General features: G+C 36.4%; 1 protein-coding gene across 3 annotated transcripts in view; it reads left to right on the forward strand.

The window, feature by feature from the left end:
- The window catches only part of LOC131432899 (ubiquitin carboxyl-terminal hydrolase 38), a 39,795-nt gene extending 24,415 nt beyond the window's left edge, over positions 1-15,380 (forward strand). For all 3 annotated transcript variants that reach the window (XM_058599475.1, XM_058599476.1, XM_058599477.1), the window contains 6 exons: positions 2,798-3,133; positions 3,187-3,392; positions 3,452-3,607; positions 3,666-3,812; positions 3,873-4,054; positions 13,956-15,380. In XM_058599475.1, the coding sequence (XP_058455458.1) occupies positions 2,798-3,133; positions 3,187-3,392; positions 3,452-3,607; positions 3,666-3,812; positions 3,873-4,054; positions 13,956-15,264 (2,336 nt within the window). In that variant the 3' untranslated portion in view covers positions 15,265-15,380. The remainder of the gene's footprint in view (positions 1-2,797; positions 3,134-3,186; positions 3,393-3,451; positions 3,608-3,665; positions 3,813-3,872; positions 4,055-13,955) is intronic.
- The last annotated feature ends 9,707 nt before the right edge of the window (positions 15,381-25,087 follow it).

Below are 25,087 nucleotides of genomic sequence, written 5' to 3' on the forward strand. Positions count from 1 at the left end.
TGAGTAAAACTCCTGCTACTGGAATAAGGCGAAAAGTCGCTTACACAAAAATATCTTTAACAATCTATGGCTTGTTGGATTGCTATTACCATGCAGAATCTAAGTCTAAAAACATATTTTGTTTTCAAGGTCAGTTGTGACATATATGGTCAAAAAACTGGAAACTTTAACATAACACTTTGTATAACTCAAAATTAAACCTCCGATCTCAAAACCATTCAATAGCGTTCAGGGTGACGGGAAGACCTTTCATTTGCGACTAGTTTGATCAAAATCGGTCCAGCTATCTCTGACCTCTTTGTTGACAACAAACATACAGACCCACCACGAGCTTAGAGCAAAGTGTACTTGGATATTAACGGGTGGCAACTAAAATTTTTGAATTTCTTTCTCAAGCTGTCAGAAAAAGATTAATATATTTAAAGAAGATCTGATTTATTGAAATTAAAGATAGATTTTCCATTGTTGAAATAAAATTAGTGAACATTTCAAAACGGTCCGTAATCGGATGTTCGGCGAAGCTTTCGCTTGATGTCGGAACAGGAGCATTGTACGGCATTCATGTCAACTTTCCGAATGCATCTCTTGATTCTGCCAATCAACTGTTTGCAATTCCTGCCTCTCCAGTTATTTTTGTACACCAAGGAGCTCAAAACCCCGAAGAAATCTTCGATTGAGCGACACTGAGGCAGATTTGTCGTGTTGTGGTTTTTTGGGACAAATGGGATCGAATGGGTATTCAGGAACGATTGTGTTTTTTTGGAGTAATGCGAAAATTAGAAATACCTTTCTCGGAAATGGCAATATACAGCATCACCTTCTATTCAAACTTCTGTTTAAACTTATATTTTAAGTTCGTAGGTGCAATAAAACTATCTATTGAATAGTATCGATCGTTTCCGGGAATCTACGTCTACGAAAGAGGGAAATAACTTTCGTCGCCCAAAACAAAACTTTTTCCGGAATAATTTTTGATCAACAAGCGACATTGGGACTTCAGCGTTGAAATCTGTGCGTCAGTATATTCCGGGGCTCGTGTCTTTTTTCGGCATTTTATTCTGACTCTTTTCAATGTTTTGCAGATGTGAGAACTTTCTTGAGGCATCCCGTTGCCTCAGTGAATCCTTGTTGTTGAAAGCACGAGAAAGAGAACGAAGTCCTTTTGCGTTCATAATTTTGGCTGGTCTTCCACTAACTTTCTTGCGAGCAGTTATTGGGGATCTTAGGATATGGTAAAGAGTCGAAGCCGCAACATTTTCGCTTTTAAAATGTTGTACCGTATACTTTTTGCCGAGATTTCTGTGCAGTTTGTAGAACTGTACAACGCGCTAGCGAAATACTTCTTATTTCGACGGCATGTTGAGCAAAACTGAGCAAGCATAAACAAAACTGAAAATACTAGCAGGAAAAGGAGAGAGAGAGAGAGAGCTAACACATACACACTCTTCTTTCACTCTGAGCTCGTTTGTTGTTAAGCATACAGGCCTCGAAAAAAATCCAAAATTTTAGTTGCCACCCGTTCGTCAAATGTTACCCTTTTTTGGACGGAATTTGATATAATTTGAATGATTATATTGATGATTATAAGGAAAAATATACATGAGAAATAAGTAATGTAAATAAATTAAAATTATTGACAAATAGAAATAAGAGATTAGAATCATTAAAAGTTGGAAATTGTCGATAGAAAAGATGATTCCAATAATTAATGAATCAAATGTCACCAAAACTAGTAGCATTTAGAGTTCTTGACAGAATTTGTCGCAGATTGACCGAACTTCGAACAAAACTCGGTCATCAGTATAGAATTTGCTGCAGATGTAAGCCATCCTGAAAATGTCAGACTTTCCCCAAGACGAGTATGCAAACTGATTCGGATAACCGCCAAGGTCGTAAATCGTGAATATATTAAAAATTAAAAAACACCAAGCAGCATTGAATGAGTATAAAAATGAAACCAGGCGTAAGCGCGAACGCTGGTGGAAGAATATGCAGCACTGAAGATGAAAAAGCTAACTAATGCTACCGAAACTAAGTCCAAAATACCCCGGCTCTAGGGTTGGTTGGTCGATTTTTTTCTTCGCATTTGATTGCTATTAACTATTTTCCTGGCTTTTATTCAGGAATGAAAAAAATTACACATGTGCTGGAAAGGTGTATCTTCATTACAGATCAAAACGTTTATCAAAAAGTCTAAACACAAAAGGTACAGATACCGAAAGCTAAACTCGGTCAAAAATGCCTTTTGCATGTGAAAATTTCCTGCATACAAGAGATTGCGTTTGCTGGACTGCTCACAGTGCCTCTATAGCTACTTGGTGATCACTTTCCCAAAAAACTGTAAAATTTCTTACATACATTGAAATCTCTACATAGATGTCTGCTCTCTGTGCTAATATGTCGCTTACTTCCATTTTTATATCGTTTATTTATACCCGTCTTTAACCTAGTTGCGACCGTTCGCCGGGTTCAGTTCCTTATTAATATCGTTTTTTATACGAATAGTTCATCTTTGACAGCGGAGTAAGAAACTGATTAAATTTTGAATAACCTGTAATAGAGTGAACCAATGTATAATGGATTCATTTGAATCGATACGTAGAAATATTTCCAACTAATAACGTAGCCATCATAACACTATCCGAAGCAACAGTTTTTAACATAAAATTCGTACCATATTCAAGTTTATGATTTACGATGACTATCTAGGTAGAGATTAAAATAAAAAAACTATACATATGAATTAGAAAATGCATTATTTATAGCTAAAAATCAATCGATTTCTATTTTTTGTTAGAATTCACAATGGCGGTCAAACAACATGTTACTGAATTAGCCCACAACAAATCGGTATATGATATCAATAAAATACTTGAAATCATTGATATCCTACTTGCAAACCCGAACTCAATTCCAACAAATGCTACAAGTCTGAATCAGTTTTGCGAAAAGATTGTCGAGCACCTTATCCATACGTCAGTTGAACGCGAAACAGCAGGTATCAAGAGGATGAAAACCGAAATAGAGAAAGTTTCTCTATTTTTCCGTGGATTAGTTAACCACGTGCCTTCTAATCAGTATGCTGAGGTACTTAATGCTTGCCTGGAAATGCTCTATAAACAAATAAAGTCATGTAAGTTCTCTAACATTATCAAAAATACAACATAATTTAAAAATTTGTTTCAGGTGAAGAAACGTCGAACTACGCGTCTGCCGTTTTAGTTTTGGTAGATAAATCAATGATAAAAAACGGAGTTCAATGGATTCTTCAGCAAACAGAGAATAAAAACGAGATAAAAAGAATTTTTAAAACCTTATCGCATTGGTTAGAAACATGGGATTTCGCGCCCGATTTGAACATATGGATTGAAGAAATTCTAATAGGACTACGGGTAAAATTTACCGATTGATTGAAATTTAGTTTAACATACGACGCTGTTGTATATTTCAGGATCAACAAAAACTCGAACTCGTTTTGGATTTATCGTTGAGTATCATCGTTTCATATTTCTCAAAACTAGTGATTCCGCTTATTCGACCGAAACTAAGTCCTATTGTACTTTGTATTCTTCAGTTAAACCAACATACTTCATCAATATTTCGGGCCGTACGTCTACTTGGGAACAATTTATATGAAATCATAAAAATGCATATATTTTTTTCAGATAACACCGAATGTACCAATAATACTAACACAACTCCAAAAAGAGCAGAATGAAGATAACGATAGATGTCTTTTCCAGAAGCTGGTAGATATTCTCTCCGCTTTGATGGTGAAGTATCCATGTTACGAGCAACCCTACAACGAATTGGTACATTGGATTAATTTGCATCTATAGTAGAATGTTCGATGTAATTAGGTTTTCTTGCAGAAGAAGTGTTTGCAAAAATATCCACTATCGGAAAACTTTCAGCAAATACTGGACGTTACTACATGGCGAGAGTCTTTGCGAAATGTCATGCCTGTATCAACGAACGCAAGGGTTGGACTGGTTAATTTGGGAAACACATGTTATATGAATAGTGTCCTACAAGCGCTGGTTATGACAAAGCAGTGAGTATATATTTTATTTTTTTTTACCTGAAGAAAAATTGCATTTGCCGGCAGTATCATGCAAACCCAACTTAAGCAACTCTAATAATAGTTGTTCATTCAATGTTTGTGTTGATGGCGCTTGATAACTTGTTTGCCATTAGCGCTAAATCTAATTCTAATTTTAATACTCCTCTAGAAGAGTAAAAGAGTTTCGGGAGGGTGGGACCTACACTATGTTGACTTTGAATAAAACTTGTTATTACATATCATTCATATTTATAGCACAGCTGGCTTTTGCGTTTTCCGGGTAGAGTTTTTCATGTTGTGGTTCAATGGCAATTGACCTGGACTGCACAGTGGAACTACTCCATACAAATACTGGCCAAACGAAAAAAGATTTTCTAAAATAACTAAGATACAAGAGCCTAAAGTAATTTTGGGATGCGGAGTCGAAATCTGCTGTTGTGTTTTTATTATTTTTTTTAATATATGCGAATTTATTTCAGCTTTCAGAGTACTTATAGATTTTGTTATACACGCAAAGCTCAACTGAATATTCTGTAGTTCAGCGCCGTTAAGATCGACCACTGCATTCATCAAATGATTTTTCAGATTTTATGTACCGTTAAGATGTTTCAGATTGTGGTAATGCATATTCTTCTCACAAATCCGAATGTTTTTTCTCGAGTTGGTCACGTTTTCGTTAAGATTGTTTGAATTTTCTATATTTCTATTTTCTTGTATTCGAAGGAAACCAAATTCCTCCTGCTGAGATTTTTGATATTTAATCGTTCTGTTTTGTCTTATTTTTATACCTTGAAGCAAAATTCGGACAACAGTGTTATAACAAAATCAATTAAAACTGTTTCATTTTAGACTTCAATACAACAGAAAACACAAAGAAATTCATGACTGTTATACATACTAACACTTTTAGCAGTGATTATTCAATATCAATCACAACTATTTTGTATTCCTGATATCAACTTACTTATTCCCCACTGCTTATTCAGAGTTATTTCAGATTTCAGATGTATACTTTCGAAGATAACTTATATCAATAAATATAATCCATTCGGAACGTATTGCTCGCTGCGCTCCTCTTTTTCTTGTACCAGTCGGATTAGATTCAAGAACGATCCGAGCGAATCGTAGACGTCCAATTTTAGCTGTCCTTACGATGGGTGGTTCTCCTAGCAGCTGTTGCAATTCGTGATTCATACGCCGTCTCCGCGTTCCGTCTTTCATCTGCACTCCGCCGTAGATGGTCTGCAGCACCTTTCTTTCGAAAACACTTGGTCCTCAGCCAACATAGTCCAGGTCTCGTGGCCGTAGAGAACACGCATTGACGCATTAATGGCCAGTCCGATACGCCTAGTTCGGCTTTTAGATGTTTCCATCATTTTCTCAGGGTTACGTGACACTCAACATCGTCAGCAAAGCCAAAAAGCTGTACGGACTTTCGGAAGATCGTATCACTCGTGTCGATTTTTGCTCTACGAATCACACCTTCCAAAGTTGTATTGAACAAGAGAGTCCATCACCTTGTCGTAGCTCTCTCCGAGATTCGAAGGGACTTGAAAACGTCTCAGATACTCGGATGTGACCCAGATTTGACCAATCGCGTCAGTTTATCCGGAAAACCGTATTAGTTCATAATCTGCCATAGGGTCACAAGCTCCAGTAAATTAGGGAATTCGGAAGGAACAGTGGTAGTCGATGAAACGAGCGACAGCAATGCGCTCGTCGAATCAGTGGACCAACCAAAGACTCTGGAGTCGGGGCCTGGTGAAGCTCTATCGAGTATGACGGCGGTCGTAGAGCAGCTTGATGCGATCATCGCTTTCACTAGCGAGAAATGCAACATCAGCAAGGACCTCAAGCTAAACTTGCTGAAGCTGAGGAAAGCCGTAAATGTGGCCAAGAGGGACCAGGAGGCTCTAATAGCCCGAACGGAGGGAGACGAAAGGACGGATAAGTGCTCCCAAACGGAGTACTAAAGCTGGCGAGATGCAGCTAGTGCTAAAAAAATAGTGCACAAGCGATCGGAGCAGAACTCGGGTCATCCCCGCCGATAATGGGAACTGGGTTGCGGACAGATCCGGGTCAGCGGCCATCTGGACCACGGGTCATTGTCCAATTCAGGAAGTGGTGACAACGCAAGCCGAGGGAGTAGCCATTGCGAAGATAAATGGCGTATACTATTGCAGCTGCTACGCCCCACCGCGGTGGCCATTAGACCAGTTCACCCAACTGGTCGACAGGCTGACCGTAGACCTGGTGGGTAAAAAAACCTGTCGTGATAGCAGGAGATTTCAACGAATGGGCAACGGCGTGGGGTAGCCGCTACACTAACTAGAGAGGGCAGATACTGCTAGAGGCCCTCGCCAAACTAGATGTGGTACTGGGGAACAACAGTGCCAAAAGTACCTTCCGGAGGAACGGAGTCGAGTCGTTTATCGACGTGACTTTCTGCAGTCCCGGTCTGGCCAGAGACTTAAACTGGAGAGTGGAAGATGGCTATACACAAATCGAGCGTGAAAGAATGCCGACTTCGACCGTGAAACGTTTAGTTCAGCCCTCGCACTGGAGAACCACACAGCGAACTTAGATGGGGAAGAGTTGGTAGCCGTCCTGATATGGGCGTGCGACGCAACAATGTCGAGGAAAGCACGAACGTGGAACAACAGACGACCTATTGGTGGAACGAGCAAATTGCAAACCTTCGAGCGATTGTTAACGATTAACTTTTGTGATTTTACAGCGTTTATTTTCGATTTGAATCATTTCACAAAGTTTGGAAGTATTTTTGAGAAAATACGCACGAATCGTTTCCAAGAAACACTTCGAAGGTATCAAGCCATTATTGATGCTGAATGTGGATGAATTTGCTATTGATGCATTTGGCTGAATAATCGATTCAATATTTGAAAGAAGTTTCGTTTTCTTGCAACAGCGTCAGTGATATTATGTACCAGATTGTATTAACATTTAACTCAGATTTTATTTTACACGTGAATGAAGTAAGCTCAATAAAATTTTCACACAAAACAGCTCGTTGCATGCCAAACTATTTTATCAGTAATCTATTATAAAATAATAATAATAATAAGATATTCATATTTTGCTTTCCAACATTTCACAACTCACGCACCAATCATCGAAGATCTAGCATGCATTTCACAAAAAGCAAAGTCTTGGCATTACATTCCTTTTGTGGCACTTGGCCTTTCTGTTTCAACAGACGGCATTTCTGTTTCAACAGAACCGCCAACCCGGGTTATAATGCATGCATTTCACACTTTATCTAAATTTAGTTCCCCGATATCATCTGCTTCAATAGTTTGGACAAACCGAAGAACGCTTAAAAATGATGGTGCACGAGGGCGTGGTTTAGTGGCCCGGCGACGACAGCGCACGAGGCGGCGAGTGGAAAAAATAATGCTACCATAGCAAAACTTGTAAACTGAGTTTGAAAATACTTTCTAGCGTATTTTCTCTGTGGATTTTATTCCGAACCCTATGGAACTATTCGCGTGTGGTAAAAACGATTGTTCAACATCGACTGACTATTAAATTTTGAATCGAATTATTCATTCTGTATCTAAATACGGCCACGTCATTTTCTGTCATTGCAGTTGGATTTGTGTATAATATTTGTCACATTCATTCAAACTCAAACGATATTCTCAGCACATTGAATAATTTTTTAATCGACTTGACCGGAAACACTGAAAAATATCTTGCTAAAACATTCTAATTTCAGACCTTTAGTAAAAATTGCTTGTGTGTTATTTCTTCTTATTCTTTCACTCTAAGAAAATACCTCAATAAAAAGTTTAAATATTTTTTAAATGAAGTAAGTTTATCTCGAAATTATTCTTACTTTCGCTGAATTGCAATTATTACACCATTTGCTATTACCTTATTTTCAGAGTAAAATAGACCCAAATAACTTTCCATCCGTCAAACTTTGAAATGGGCCACAGTTTTAGATAAATTTAACTACTCGATAAAAAATAACTGCCCGACTGTCAAATTTTAACTAAAAGTTCAAATAATTCGCAGGATGATCCACACTCTTAGAATGGAGAAAGAAAATAAATTGTAATCGTAAAAATGCTCACCTGTAACCAGTTTGACTCACGTGTAGCCAGTTTAATGTCACGAGTAGCCAGTTTGATGTATATTGAAAATACGAGTCACGAAGCTAACAACAAATAATCATTTTATTGAACACTGAACTGTTTTGCCTTTCTCATATAGAAAGGTTATACAATCACTTGAAAATCGACTAGCAAAAATTGGCCAAGTGTTATATGCCATTTCACTCAGTTCGTCGAGCTGAGCAATTTATCTGTGTGTGTGTGTGTTTCTCGGAAATGACTTAATCGATGATGACCAACTTAGATTCAAATGAAAGGTCTCATGGTTCTACACGGAATTCCTGAATTTCATCCGGATCCGACTTTCGGTTCCGGAATGATAGGGCAAAGTGTGTTAAAAATTGTGTACCGTCACTTAAAGAGTCGAAACGAAAAAAGTAAAAAGTTTTCTAAATTGGTCTCGAAAGTATTCCCGGTTTTCGAATAACGACGGCAGATAATAGGCATACACTCAAAAAAGGATCTCACTTACTTTTACACTTAGTCCGGTATTCCTGATCTTAGGTTCAAATGAATGATCTTATGCTCCAACCGAAAATTAAGCATATTTTTCGGTTGCAATTAAAATCATGTTAGTTGATGGCCGTACGAACCAACTTCGATTATACGTTCTCGGGTTCTAGTGCCCGCAATACCTCAAATAGTGGAACTCACATCGTTTTCTCATCGATGTCAGAGAACAGTTTCATTCTGTAGGTTATACTAGTTAATGCACAAACAATCTCTTTGGTTTATTTCAAGAATCGAAGAGACATGTTTCATATATAAGAATATGATTGATGTGAGAAAAGGATCATTACACCACTATGTTGTATTAAAACAGGTTTTTGACTATTTTATTCAGCGTGAACATATGGTAACAGTGTAAAGCTATGGTAGAGTTTTTTCGCCTATTCGTCACTAATGGCGCTACTTGTTATCGTGCACAGTCCCTATAGAGCGAATTCAGTATTGTTGTCTGAGAATTGCCTACATGCATCCGACACATACAATGAGTCTTGAGGAGTTCTTCCATTGAAAGATCGTTTTTGGGAACTTTCATCGCGACTGCTAATAAGATGTGAGGTACTGAATCCCCTGGTTATACATAACTTCGAAAGGCTAGTTGAGCTTCAATCTAAAACAAGATTCATGACAGTATGATCAAAAAAGAACCGGAATTTTCATTTTAAAATTCCCGCTTCATCCATTATAAAAATCGCCACACGAAAATTTTTCAACTTCTTTGTATAGACGCCAAACAAAAACTAATCGTACTATATGCGTCAAAATTTGACAGAATGTGTATAAAAGTATTGCCAACGTTTAGAGAATAAAAGTTTACCGATTGGACAAGCGCGGGAATTTTAAAATGAAAATTCCGGTTCTTTTTTGATCATAAGGTATTATAACCATATGTCACAGGAAATCAACCCTTTAAGATATATTCCTATCCGTGTCAGCCTCTCAAATGTCCCTGACTGAACGTTATTTTCCAACACATCCATGCAACGCGAAGTGTGTGGAATCCCGGATCACTCACGCTCGATGGAAATTCCAAAAATATTCTCAAGTAAGTTCAGGCATATAGACTCTGAGAAAATGTTTTACACGGACGGATCACGAATTGAAGTGGCGACTGGGTTTGGTATATTCCACAATAATGTTTCGGTCACATTTAGGCTTCAATAATCTGCATCTGTTTATATAGCAGAGTTAGCAGCAGTTCATTATAGTTTGAGTGTAATCGTCACATTATCTCCAAACCATTATTTTCTTTTTACAGATAGTCTGAGCGCAATTGAAGCTATTCGTTCAAACATGACTGGCAAGAATGAACCGTTTTTCTTGGGCGAGATAAAACAGATTATCGGGATATTGATCATGTCGTTTGGACATGCGTATAGTATCGTGATGTATCGTGATGTATAGGACCTTTAATTTAAATCAAAGTTTGTCAAAATCGATTCTGTCATCTTCGAAAAAGGTAGTGCAAAAAACGTTACATAAACACGCACGCACATTTCACGTACTCGACGAACTGAGTCGAATGGTGAAGTAGGTTTTCACACCGATTGCCTAACCTTTCTATGTGAGAAACGCATATATATTTTGAGATTTTCCGGATTAAAAAAATTATTTTGTCCTACTCATTTTTATATGTGAAGCATTGTGAGAAAGATGACCAATCTTTCTAGCCACAATTTTCGGCAGATAAACGACTTTGTTTTGAAAAACATGTGCTTTATTTTTTATTTTTGTCTTCGATTAGAGTAAAAACTATAGCACAGACTTATTATTATCTATCTAGTCTAAAACCATTAACTTAACAATATTTTCGATTTAAATGTGTCTTTGTTCATAGTAAAATCAAACAGATCATAAACTCTATTGAATTGATTACAGCAAACATCCATTGGATTATTTTGTCCATACTGTGTGCGATGAGCTGATCGTCGTATTCGATCGTATTCCATTCTTCGCAAAGATCTTCCCGGAACATTGATGTGAATCCTTGCCAGAAGTGTGGGGTAGTTGATGTTATTATTAAGCAAATCAAAAACGAAAAGTCGTTGATGAAATATCCGCTGGTTTTGCAGCGTGGGTAAGTTGATGAGAACACAGCGATATTCGTAACGTGGTAGCTGAAGCCGATTAAGCCAAGGAAGTCTTCGAAGCGCGAATCGGACAAAACATTTCTGCACTCGTTCGATCCGGTCGATGTGAACGTTGTGGTATGGAGCCCAGATTACAACTCCGTATTCTAGAATACTGCGCACTAGAGCAATGTAAACAGCCTTGAGACAATAAACGTCGTTAAAGTCTTTAGTGTTGCGTTTGATAAGTCCTAGGACGGCAAAAGCTTTAGCAATAACCATCGAAAGCTGTTCGGTGAAGCGTAACTTACGGTCGAGAATTACGCCTAAATCTTTTACAGAAGAAACTCTTTTGACTGGATTCGCCATTATTGAGTATTCAAATAAAATTGGAGACTGAACTCGTGAAAATGTTATGGTATTACATTTATTAACATCAACACTCATGCCGTTTCTATCACACCAATCTATGACACATTCGATGTCCATTTGCAGCTCACAACAATCTACAAGGCTTGCGATGATTCGGTAAATTTTTAAATCGTCGGCATACATTACTTTAAACGACGACAGTTCATTGCAAAGACCATTCACAAATAGCACAAACAGAAGTGGTCCGAGATGACTCCCTTGTGGAACACCTGATGTAATATCAAAAGGATCAGAATGTACAGTTCCGACTCGAACTGAAGCACTACGATCTGTAAGATACGAAAGAATCCAGTTTGTTATCCAGTCAGGAAATCCATTTCGTCTCAATTTTTCAACAGCGAGTACATGAGGAACACAATCAAAAGCTTTAGAAAAATCAAAATACACCGCATCAACTTGTTGTCGTTTTTCAAGCTTGTCAATCAGAGTAGAAACGTAGCTCATTAGATTCGTAGTAGTTGATCGTTTTTTGACAAAGCCGTGCTGATGGGTTGTGAGGATGTGCTTTACTGACGGGTAAAAAATATCCAACAGCATACGCTGGGAGGCAGCTAAGGATAGAAATGCCTCTGTAGTTCGTGACGTCATGTACGTTTCCGGATTTGTGAACTGGTACTATTACAGCTTCTTTCCATTTCGCAGGAAAATAGCCTTCAGCGAGAGAACGATTAAAAATAAGAGATGCCGGCAAAGCCAAAGCAGATGAGCATTGCTTTACAAAAGATGGTGGAAGGCCGTCCGAGCCCGGTCCCTTTGATCCATCAACTAATCGTAGATTATTATGCACCTCGTCTTGGGTGAAAACAGCAGCGGGTAGATTCACATTATACAACGGTAGACTATTCAAGTACGATTCTGACAAAGGTGGTGAGTTATTACTTAACACACTTTGAAAGAAAGAAGAGAATAGTTTGGCTGAGTCAACAGATGTTGTTGAAGATTGGTTTCAATAGTAGATGCTTTCAGGAAATCCTCGGGAAGACTTTCTACTTTGCAGATAAGATCAGAACTGTTTCGGGTCCTCCCTAAAACTGTTCTCCAGTCGAGAAACGTGGAGTCGAAAACACGATACGTTCAATGATTTAAACTGATGCTCTAATTCACGCACCAACAGTTTATTCCTTCACCTTTTGTCCGAAAAAATCTTCTACGAGCCTTTCTTAACCGATTCCGAAGGTTGCTCAGCTCATCATTCCACCAAGGCCGCTTGTTGTTCGATTTGCACGCGTCTCCTACGCGGCACGAGATGTCGAAAAATCGAATCTAATTCACGATAAAATAAGTCTACCATCCTCTGAGTCTGAGTATATCCATCCAATTTACACGAGAGATTTCCGCATTCAGTAGTTGATAATCGCACTGATTGAAGTCATAATAAAAGTCTGCATTGTCATTCGTCAATAAGGTGTGTGAAGCTTGAATTGTGAGAACAAAAGGGTAATGGTGCTGATCCAGTTTCATCAAAGGTAAGGGCGGTTCGAAAATTTCACAGTCAGTGGAGCAACTAACAAATGCCAAATCTAAAAGTTTTCCGTTTAAATTCGTCAAATTGTTAGTTTGTTGCAACCCAGTAGCGATCATGGATTCAACTAATAACAATTCTTGTTCTGAAGATGCGTTATTAGGAAGAAAACATCTAACTTCCTCGTCAAAGCTCCAACGCAACATTGGTAAATTGTAATCACCTACTACTACAATTCTATCACGATTAGTTAGTTTATTAGAGAGCTCATTCACACAGGCTGCATGTTGCTCATATAAACAGGGTTCGGAGGGTTCCTTGGACAGTCATGATACTGCTCTGATTGCCTTTTTTAATTGCAATCAGAACACCGCCACCTCGAAGATACCGGCTTGTAAGATTGTTGCGATCACATCGGTAAATGATATACTGGTCAGTGAGTTCTGCATCAAGTATATTATCGTTTAGTCAGGTTTCTGTTAGAACAATGAAATCGCAGTCGGAGGCAGAAATGAAATGGATCGATAAAATAAAGTATCTCACTGCCAGATGGATGAGACACGTTTTCGTGTTTTACGTGTACTTATTTGTATCTATGTGAAATACGCTTAATTTTAATAATTTCTTTGAAATTTTGAAAGCCTTGAAAAGGTGATGATCATCTCATCCAGCACTCGATGATGATCCAGCATTATCCGCGAATGCGAATATTCTGCAGAATTTCAATGAAAATGTGTTTGGTGTATACTGAAATCTTTTCCACGCCAGTAACAAACCACACTGAGTGTAAATTGGTTCAATACTAATTCTGGTTGTGCAATGGACTTTCTTAGGTATGGACAGATACATTGAAAAATAAAGATTGCGTTACACTTAATAATATAAAACAAACTCGGCTCAACCATCTGAGAAAATTGAACGGTAAAAAATAACGCGATTCGTTGGTTTCGTCACTTGTACCATTATATCTCCTGAACCAGAAGTGACAGCCATTTGATTTCCGAACTTGATCAATGCTGCAATAGTAGCTTTTTAAACGAGCCTTAGCTTGTTGAAATCGGTACAGTTATATCTGAAAGAATTGAGATGTAGAAAAACTTTTGAAAAGTGCACAAACATACAGACACACATGCACACACAGACATTTTCTGATCTCGTCGAGCTGAGTCGAATGGTTTATAACACTATGGTTCTCACCTTTTTCGGTGGAACTGCTCATATGTAAACATTTAGAAGAGTACATTATATACATTGCTAAATATATGTTTTATGTTCGATTTCAGATTCAGTCGTGAGATTCTCTTGTCCAAAATCGAGGCACCATTGTTTTCACAAATACAAAGGCTTCTGGCTTTCTTGTTACATTCAGCTCGACCAGAACTGACGCCTAGAGCATTGCTTGCAGCTGCCCGACCACCCGATTTTGTACCTGGACTCCAGCAGGACTCGTCCGAATTTTTAGGTTATCTTCTGGAGAAACTTCATGAACAAGAAAGAGCATTGATTAAAAATCAATATTTGGAGCAAAATGAAAAAAGCAAAAGATGTTTTCCATCACATGATGAAACGAATTCTCAGGTAGAAATATCGTCCTCTAAAAATGGAGGTCAATATAGGACGGATGAAGCACATCACAATGAACCTTTACTCCCACCTACCCTTATTCAAAAGACGTTTGATGGAAAATTGTTTGTGACATACGAATGTAAAGAATGTGGTTCACAAAGTACCAATTCAGATGCTTTTAGATCTTTTGAACTATCGTTCCCCGATCCAAATGATATAGAGACGAATTATTCCGTTCAAAAGCTACTTGATTTTTATTGTTCCTCAGAAAAACTGATAGGCGATAACCAATATTACTGTGATAAATGCAAAAGATTGTGCGACGGAGAACGTTCCATCCGTATTCTAAAATCACCGAGAAATTTAATTCTTACTTTGAAACATTTTAGATACGATCAGCAAAGACATACAAGGGCAAAATTGATGAATAAAGTATTGCACGATGAAGCAATATCCTTAAGAATCGTGTCAGAAATGAGTCCTCCATATGTTGTTCACTACTCGTTGTATGCAGCCGTTATACATGCTGGTACGAGCATGGACTCTGGTCACTACTATACTTATGCGCAAGATGAATCAGATTCTTGGTACAAATTCAATGATAACTATGTAACAAAGTGCTCCGCAGATGAACTTCATTCGTTGTCAAGCCCAAATACACCTTACATATTATTCTATCAAATGTTGATACCATCAACTACGCATAGTTTGGACATGGATGAGGATATGGATGATTCAGCAGTGCTCGTCAAAACAGCATCTAATACTACTATTATTTCAAGCTCTGTAACAGACTGTCAGCTTCCTGAATTCGAAGAACTCCCGCCGCGTTTGCGAGATAGTATACTCGGTGATAATGAATCTTACAATGAGGAAATCCAAAATGAAGACCGAAAAATGACACAGCGTCGTGTTGGCACCAACAAATTTGTGGTACCAAGAAACCATGACTCAGACAACGATGATCCTCCTCCTAATTCGTGTGGAAGTCAAACATTCGACTATAGTGATCGTTTTATCTGCTAGCAAATTGTTCTAGTCTTGTGAAACATTCAAAAAGTCATCTGTATAAAAAGCATAGTTTAAAAAGCAGTCTGGTTTGATGTATAAACAAAATAAAAAGCTGTCATATGCAAATGAAATCATGAATTTTTAGTAAATTTTTGAGTAAATTGCGTTTGTGTTATCTTTTTCTCTGGTATAGTAGCTTTGACGGTATTGCAAACATCAAGATACAGTAAATCAGTTTAATAATTTAGAATTATGTATTTTTACTCCGGTGGGAACTAACTGGGAGCATTTTTAAAAAGACTTCATGCACAAAAATATTTTCCTTAATAAAGAACAAAATCGGTAACCGAAACGTCGGGTAGTGGAACAGTCGTTCTTGTTTAAGAGTTCACTTTACTTGAATACACTACGACGTTGCATTCACGGATTTTTTTTATTATATTAAAAAAACCAAGCGATATTTCCCTGGACGTTGGCACAACCTTGAGACAAATTGAATGATGCTGTCAAGGTCCCAGGGCTTGACTGTATCTGTATCACTTTGATCTAAGGGAGAGAAGCGATCTACTAATCAAATTTGATCTCTTTTGCAGTATGCAGTTGGTTATATGATGACCGAATCATGTACTTATTGTTACATTTTGGAACCACAAATGGCGTGGATAACTGCCTCTGAAACTTCCACACATAGTTGTTAGTTGCATATTGAAAGTATCCCTCTCTTATACCACTGACAGACATGTGATTTCCGTACAATGATTTCTGTACAACGTTGTACGCGTACAACGATGAGGTGACAGACATGTTTTGCGCACAGAAAGAAAATACAGTGAAACAGAACAACTCAAAACTTTGCTTAATTTCCCAGCTCCGATTATCGATAATATAGAAACCGCAATATTTTTTGCGGTTTGAAGTGTATTCCTAGTAACAGATTTATGACAGATATAATTAATGCCTCTCTGAATTAAAACTAATTTTGTGTGTGAGCATTCTTCGGATGACAATATCACTCATATAAAATTTTACGGTTTTAAAGTACATTTTTGACACGTTTGTTCTGGGATACAGGGGATACATGATTTTTACTTTCACTACTTAAATGTAATTAACATTAGAAAAAAATTTGATGTCCACAATTTTGATGTTCTACCGTAAAACCAAATAAAAATATAAAACGGAGGAAGTATGAAAGGCTTTCAGAACTAATTTTCGGAACACTAGCACTTTTTTATGCAACGAAGATGATTTCTACCGAAAAGGTGATTAACACTCCAAATACCAAGCCTCAAAAAAAGTTGGAACGGTAACTTTGAGCTGTCATAGCTCAGCTGTTTTTCAACGAATCTGAATAAATTTTTCACCCTCGAATTTTGTGAAGTTCGTAGATTGATTCCAAAACTTTGTAGCAGACGATTGACAAAGGAAAACCAATGAAAATTTAATTTTTCCCGTTCCAAGTTTTTTTCACGCGCCCAATATGCCCTATCTGCTTCCCAATTTTCGTTCCTTTGGCTTAAACGTCGCATAGAAAACATTGAATACTTCAACTTTACCGAGTCATAACTTTGTTGTTAGTCAACCGATCTTCAAAATTTGTTCACCATTGGAAAGGTACTACTTCCACAAACAAAACGCACAAAAAAACTAAAAATAGTGTTGTCTACCCAAAGTTATAATGAAAACTGTAGATAGATGACCTAAGAAAAGATGAGACTTTTTACAATGATCGTAAATATCTCGAAATTCAAAGCGATGACCTATATATTTTTATACATCATTCGATTGCTAGTGATACCAGCTACAATTTTCGCACAATTACCATTCTTACACAATCAAAAGAAAACATTGAGAAATCGATGAATTTATAAATATATATATGAATTTTTAATTTTTTTCACATGTTTGTATATAACTCAAAAATTAAAGCGATGACATGTACATTTTTTGATTCAGAGTATTGGAATCATTACCAGAAACAATGTATTGATGATCAAAATTATATATCCGTTCAAAGAATCTCAAGAAATTTGGTACAAATACAGAGAATTTCTACAGAGAAAAAAAACAAATCGAAACTTTGAAATTTTATGACATATATTTTTTTATTATTTTAGTTGGAAATTTATTATGAACAAAATTTACAAAAAAAACTGAAACTTGGATTTCACTGAAAATCTTAAAAATGTTGGTAAATATACCTAAACTCAAAAAATAATAATGTTTTTGTATTGGACAAAAGATCTAAACAATTTTTATGCACAACCCAAACGGAATTGTTAACTACTAAAATTAGGTTTTTTTTGTTTTATGTTTTCCGTAAAATCTCAAAAAATCGGTAGAAGATCGGAAATTTCAAAATTTCTGATATATATTGCGCTCCAACGTTTCTGCAAATCAAAGGGAAAATATTGGAATCCGTTTTGATTTCATCTGTTTCAAAGAGACGTAGAATTTGTTTCTAATAATAAAATAAATTTTGTGACAACACGAAAATTTTAAATTATTTCAATATCTTTGTACAAAAAGAAATAGAACGTAAATTTATATGAATTCTATATACTAACCCATGGCCAAAGAAACCAACTACAATTAAAAAAAAAATTATTGCTTGATTTTTGTTTTACAAGCAATTAAGAACAAAAAAATATATCTTAAATTTTCCGCTATCCTAAACGATATCAATTATAATCGATAGAATATTAGAATTTAAATATCACAAACTTAGAATTATTTCGGAATGTATAGAATTCGAAAATTATTTGAATTTTCTATTAGTAAACAATTTAGAAAAAGTAGAATTCTGAATTTAGCACAAAAAATCATTCGAAATTAAGTAAAACTTGTTTTTATCCACCTAGTTGTGTAATGATGCCTTTCTCATATCTCATATAAAAATGTATTCTTCAAACAGTTTTGTTTGATTTTTGAAAAACATGAAAGCTAGTGCATGAACTAGTGTAACCTACAAAATGAAACAATTTTCAAATCGGTTAGGCCATCTTTCTCAGTGAAGTGAGTTCCACTATTTCAGGCACTTATGAAACTGGAATCGCCCCGAATATTGGCTTTGCAGCAGCCTTTGCGATTTGCACCAACCAACCAATCTATTTGCAGCTTACAGTTGACTTCGTCTTGAAAAACAACCTCTTCGTTTGAATGCTTTTTACTGAATGAAACCCTGCACCTATGTTATCAGAACTAATTGGCTGAAGTGGCATGTTCCCCTAGTTATTTGGAGATTCGTGCCTTGCGTAGCTTTTCATCAACTTCTTGATGGGAAGGGAAGGATAAAAGGAACATGGAAGGGAATTGAGAATTGGGTGAGTTGTGAAAACAGCACAAAATATAAAGAAATAAGTCGTCCTGCATCCCCGAAAGGATGCTGAACGATCTGAAGGTGCCAAAATGCACGGTTGATAAAACCTCCAACCACCGAGAGGCGTTAGAGATTTTACAAAAACGACACCATTCTGCATTCCCCGAAGAATGCAGAATGATTTCTTCCCGAATATGCACTTGAATTAATTTGACACTTTAGAAGACAAAAATACCTTATATAGCTAATAAATGACTGATACGAATATATTTCAATGAAAAAACCCAATGTATGAACATAACTTAAAAAAATTTAAAAAAATATCTCCTCCGCCTCCTGTTTAATGCTCGAAAATATTTTTTGTCAAATACAAGAAACGGATTTTTTTCGTTTTCCTCAATGTTAGATATAGCAGTTTGAAAATAACCTGTTTTTGAACTAGTTTTGCTCATAACTTCGGTTCAGAAAACGCTACCTGAACACGCCAGTCATTAAAAAATTGGTTTTAACAAACTCTAAAATATGTTCAAAGATACCTATACGAAAAGAGAAAAATATAAATGCTAGAGCAAAAAATCTGATTTTTTTAGGAACACCCTTAGTTGCTCTTTAAAAATAGCCAAAACCGTTTCAGATACTACTATGATGTCCTCAGCAAAGCTGCTCGATATAAGTTTATCTACAATTTTGTCGAAAAATGCAGTCCTTTATCTCAATAAATCCGGAAAATAAGTTTTGGATCACCTTAATAATAAGAGCCACCCTAATACTATGTACATCGACATATGGCTTATCTTCACTGATCATTTGTTTTGAAGACATCATAGCTCTAAAGTATAAGGTTAAGCCACAAATGTTTTTGTCCACTGTGCAATGCAATTTAACTCGGAAATTTTAATTTTTTTTTTATTTCATGTTGTTTGGCAAAATTTTTCCAATAACACAAATTCTCTGTATTTGTACCAAATTTCTTGAGATTCTTTGAACGGATATATAATTTTGATCATCAATACATTGTTTCTGCACTCAGAAAAATATTATGGTAACAGTTACTATATAGAGGGCCAACCTGACCATGCGAGTATAGTGGTTTTCAGCCGACTATTAAATCAGATGATTTCAACAATAGTCAAGTTCATGTTTACTATAAATGGTATCGGCTCTAGAATAGTAATATTGAACAGTATACTGTATGAATAACTAATACGATTGAGATGGTTAGGCTAACCATGACCGAATCTTTATTTACATTGTAGTTTTCGCTATAACCAGAGCCATGGTATTTTTAACATTTCACTTCTAGTTATTTCGAAACTAAAGGCAGTGGTTGATTCAACAATGCTGAAGATCAGCAGAACATGAGCTAATGTTAAAAAGTTTTATGAATTTGAATTCTAGAACAAGAACAACAAAATAGTTTCATGGAATTTTATTTTATTTTCACATCATATTAAATGATGACATGCCTAGTGAAATGTTGAATAGCAACGTGGACACTGAGGATGTTATTTCTACAGCGACCGATAATGAATAATAAATCGTATACGAGACGTTGATTTCACTGGAAAACGTAGCCGTTGTCGGGAAAATGGTTGAAAAATTGAATTTCAATGACGGAAACTATTAAGGCTACAAACTTTACTCACCTGCAAGACCTACCAAATTACACAAAGTCATAATATAAAATATTTTTTTTATATCAATCACTGTTGTGTTAGCCACGTACGAAATTTTCTGTTATATTGTAACTTTATGTGACAATAACATAGAACATTCGTTTATTGACAATTTGTATAGTCAGCACAAATGAAATACATAGTCGGTTAAAAAACAAAAAATACACGATAATGTGATTACTACATAAATTCTGTTGATATGGACTACATGAATAGTGTTTTCAAACTTCATAATCGTCTATCAAACCATGTATCTATTTATGGTAACATTATTATACTGTGAACATATTCACATGGTAGCAATAACTATTTCGCTTTTCATATATCAAGGCTCAAGAGCAATTTCACCTTACTAGAAATTGTGAGTTTAACTATTTGTTCTTATATTTGAGATGACTACCATTGTCAGTATGACCATGCCAGAAAAGTCATAAATACAAATAGTTTAGTCAAGTCGTAGTCTTTGTTGTCTAGTAATTTATACAATACAGATGGCGAATAGTCATATATCATGGTCTTTGCTACTATTTTAGCGTATAGTAGAAATGACAATGAAAAACAGTTTGCGGTTACTATGGTTTTTTTCTCAGTGTGGTAATGATTTCAATATTTTGAATCAAAAAATGTACATGTCATCGCTTTAATTTTTGAGTTATATACAAACATGTGAAAAAAATTAAAATTCATATATATATTTATAAATTCATCGATTTCTCAATGTTTTCCTCTGATTGTGTAAGAATGGTAATTGTGCGAAAATTGTATATAATCTCATAATGGTTTTATTAGCATTTTGAGGAGTTTAAAGTTGTGACTACACAATTGATTTATTGATGTATTGGCTATTTATCGTTTATTATTACCATATGTGCATTCAACATATGAATCATTATGTGTTCTAAATCCATTTCAACAACAAATTTACTTGTTATTGAATAGAAAACAATTACTCAATAGTGCTGATTTTATGTACAAATATGAATATATTGTTTTCCTTATTTGTATTTAAAAACTTCACAACATTTATGAACATTTCTTGGTTTGACTGCTTTTTGTAAATAAGCTACAACGTTGATAAAAAGTATAAGTTTTATGCTACTGCTACTGCATTTTACAGATTTTTTTTTCAAAATAAAACAAAGGTTGTTTATTATTTGATACTCTGAAGAAGGAAATATTGTTTCGTGAGTTCCCCATCGCTCGTCAATGGCACTGGTAGCAGTAAACAGTGATGTGATTTTGCACAGTACAATGATAAATGACCGTAGTACGGAAATCACCGTTGTATCATGATGCTCGCGTGATACCACCGTGATTTAGGGTGACAGACATGTGATTTTACGGTGTACAGTGATTCCAATATCACATATCTGTCATAAGCATTAGATTACATTGTAGTATGCTACGTGCTTTATCAGACATTCGTTACTTTTACTTAGATACTAATGCTCCACTCACTCATCATACATAACTCATATTCTACTATGCAAATGCATAACATACATTCTATTTAATACCTTCTTTAAATATTTCAGGAACGAAATTGCACATGGTGAAAGGATCAATGCACAATTCCTGGCCAACGCCAGTGTTCAGTTGGTCAACATAGACTTGTTCGTCTAATGAGGAGTTGAAATTGTACATCCTGGATCCATAAATGGGCCCGGTTTAGAACCCAAAAAACAAAATTAAATATCCAAGCGATATTTATGCACTAAACGATGTATTCAGTTGAATAATCTCTACGTTGTAACTTTCAGCGAACAGGCAAATTCGGCGAAATGATCTGCTCCCTACTGAATAACTGTGAAAACCGACGTATCATGTGAGACTGGAATCGGAGGGCCAAGTTTCATATATAATTCTTTTTACGTGTGTATTTGCGCTCGTTTATGTATATACGTATGCATGTGCGTGCGGGTGATAAAAATGTACCCTTTATTTCATCCGTCATGGTTGGACCGATTCCCCAAAAAAATTGATTCAAAGTTCGTCAGCAAAGTTTGTTGGTCGGAGCGATTGATGACAGACCAAAGAGCTAATTATCACATTAATTTCAAATACTCGGTTTCGGAAGTTCGGATCCGAGTAGGAGCATAATTTCTCGGAAAGGGTAGAAGCAATTCCAACAATCTATAAGGAACTATATGGAGTGTTATACATTTTTAAGTAATCATGAATCCACATATGTCAAAGGCTCAGTGGTGAACCGCTAACATAAAAATCAATAGCGATGAAACTGTTTGCACAGCACAGCAGCATTCACATCGCGTCACTATTTGGGTGCTACATTCCCTTAATCATAAATTTTTGTTCTGCTGTTCCGATCGAATCCTCGTGTGATTCATATGACAAGAAAATAAAGTTGTCTTTTACACTTAGAGAAATCGTGAGAGAAATTTTTAAATTGTTGCAGTTGGAAGAAGGATTATTTTGTTATTCTTCGAGAACGTAGTGAATCGCTTTGAAAGATCGCAACGAATAGTCGAACAGATGGCAGTAGTTGTTTGTTGATTTTTTTCGGTGAGAATTGAAACACTGTTCTTAACGTTTTTTGTTCAGCATAACGTTTCGGCTTACTACTCTTCAGCCATCGTCGGACGCCTACAACATATATTTTTCGTCATTAAGTACATACATTTTACAATTCAAATACAAATTTACATCAAATAACAGTCACAAGAAAAGCAAACAATCGACTTACATTCAACAAAACTTTTACAATATTCAATCACTCCATTCTATCATTCGTTCACTCACTGCCGACAGACTTATTAATATGACATTAATTTCAATGACTTACTTGTCAAATCCGTGTCGAAAAACTTGGAGTAGGTAATGAGATGTAGCCGCGAGATTGACGTAGGACTGTGTAGCATTACTGTATATTTTGATTAGGATGCGACCCCTCGTACTGAAAGCCAACTCTCAGTATAGCATAAATTCTTAAGAATTTTTCCCGAAAAGAGCGAGAGAGGTTTATTCGAGTACCAATGAATTTATAGTACGCACACTCTCGCCGGATCTGGTTCACTGGTTGGAACTAAGTTACTTTCGACGGATGGTCGCGACGTGGGCATCGCCCCCTCATTTGAACTATTACCATTTAAAGACTTTACATTGAGAATACGAGATAGTGGGAAATCTTTCTTTCTCTGGGGTTTGAAAGAGACCGATCGGCTTGATCCAAACTTCTTTAATAAGAGTTCCATGCTCTGGCCATGTTCGGGGAAGATTGAAATCGTATGTCGCAGGGTTTCGGAAATCTTCGTAAGTTATTACGTAGTTCCGGAAGGGAATATCTTACTCATGCTATATCTGAGGATTAGGATTAAATCGTTCACTTTGTTCTAGATCGTGGAAGAGGCAGGAGTGGTTTAGTTTGTTGTGCCGTGCCCGGGTGTAAATTTTTAGGTATTCTAAAATATCGTAAGCTTTTCTTTAGTCGTTGGCCATAACATAGTTTTCCCTTCTCAGTGCTAAGTCAAAGGTAAATTAGGCTATTGGAGCACAGTGATTGTCGGTATAATCGATCAAATGTAAGGTGCAAATTGTGGGCAATGCAGTGCTATTTTTAAAACCAACATGTCGTTGGATGCGTGTCTTTGTGCAGTTTCCTCGTGCTGCGAAATTCCCGTCACATCGACCAACTAATTTAGTGACCACTTTTGACCCCATCATCGAAGTGAACCGACCGGAAGAGCACCGATCATCAAAAATTAACCACGCGCTAGGCAGGGAGCAGTATTCGTCGACGCTACCTTTTGCGGAAACGAACTATCGACGTGGAACGTGGTGGAAACCAGAAGCAGAATTCCGGATCTTCAACAGATCCGAATCTGCCACCAAACGACAGGGAAATCGTTTCTGGCACCCGCTAAGTCGTCAGCGTTTACCAACTAACAGCATCGACCAGTAACTCACGTAAAACCATGGTAGTGTGAGTATAAACCTTTTTTCTTTGACATGCGCATAATCAAATATATGAAGAACCTCGTTTCAAATTAGAAATCATGTTTTTTTACGTAGGACTACGTTTTTCGTAGTTGTACATTGTTTAAATAGTGAAAAAATGGTCCAAACACGAAACATTAAAATTAACCGAGTCTATAAATAGACCATGATGCACGTTTGCTAGCTACAGTCTATGATAATTCATTAACGGAGACACATCTACGCCAAGACAGTGGAACTACAGCCGGCATTATTCAACTGGTGCTTCAGTCATTGGTGACAATAAGGTTCCGTTCCTCGAGCCTAAACGCAGAAAATCAACTAGTTGTTGGACATTCGCAGTGTGAGTTTCACTTGAAACAACAGTCATTGCATCATCTTGCTATTGATCGTTTGTATTGCAGTAAAAGAAAACGAAAAGTGGACAACAATGGGTAACATTATACAAAATCAGCCGTTCTAATGGCTCTAAATGTTATCTAAAGATCTATTAAGATTGATTCTTTGCAAATCAAATGTAAAGATCATCAGATTAGTGCAAATCTTGAATAATTTGATTTGCTTTATGATCTTTTCGCTTTGCGAAAGTTGCGCTAAACGAACGTGAACTATCATTTTGCTGCATCGCTTTCGAGAAAAATATTCCGAATAGTGTTTAATATCGTAGAGAATTCTACAATTTGGTCCTTCTGAATACCAGAAATGAATCCCGTACAGCATTTTGATTTTTAAATATTGAAATATATGAGCGATTGCGTCAGTATCCAGCTGCTGGTCGTTCAGTTATTTTGAAGATATAAAAGAAATGTAGAAAATCGTTTAGTTTTATCTTTGTAAAAGATTGGTGAAAGCTTGAACATGTGTCAATACATGCAAGCAAAATACGAGG

Source organism: Malaya genurostris, chromosome 2 (genome assembly GCF_030247185.1).
Source record: "Malaya genurostris strain Urasoe2022 chromosome 2, Malgen_1.1, whole genome shotgun sequence".
NCBI classification, from domain to species: Eukaryota; Metazoa; Arthropoda; class Insecta; order Diptera; family Culicidae; genus Malaya; species Malaya genurostris.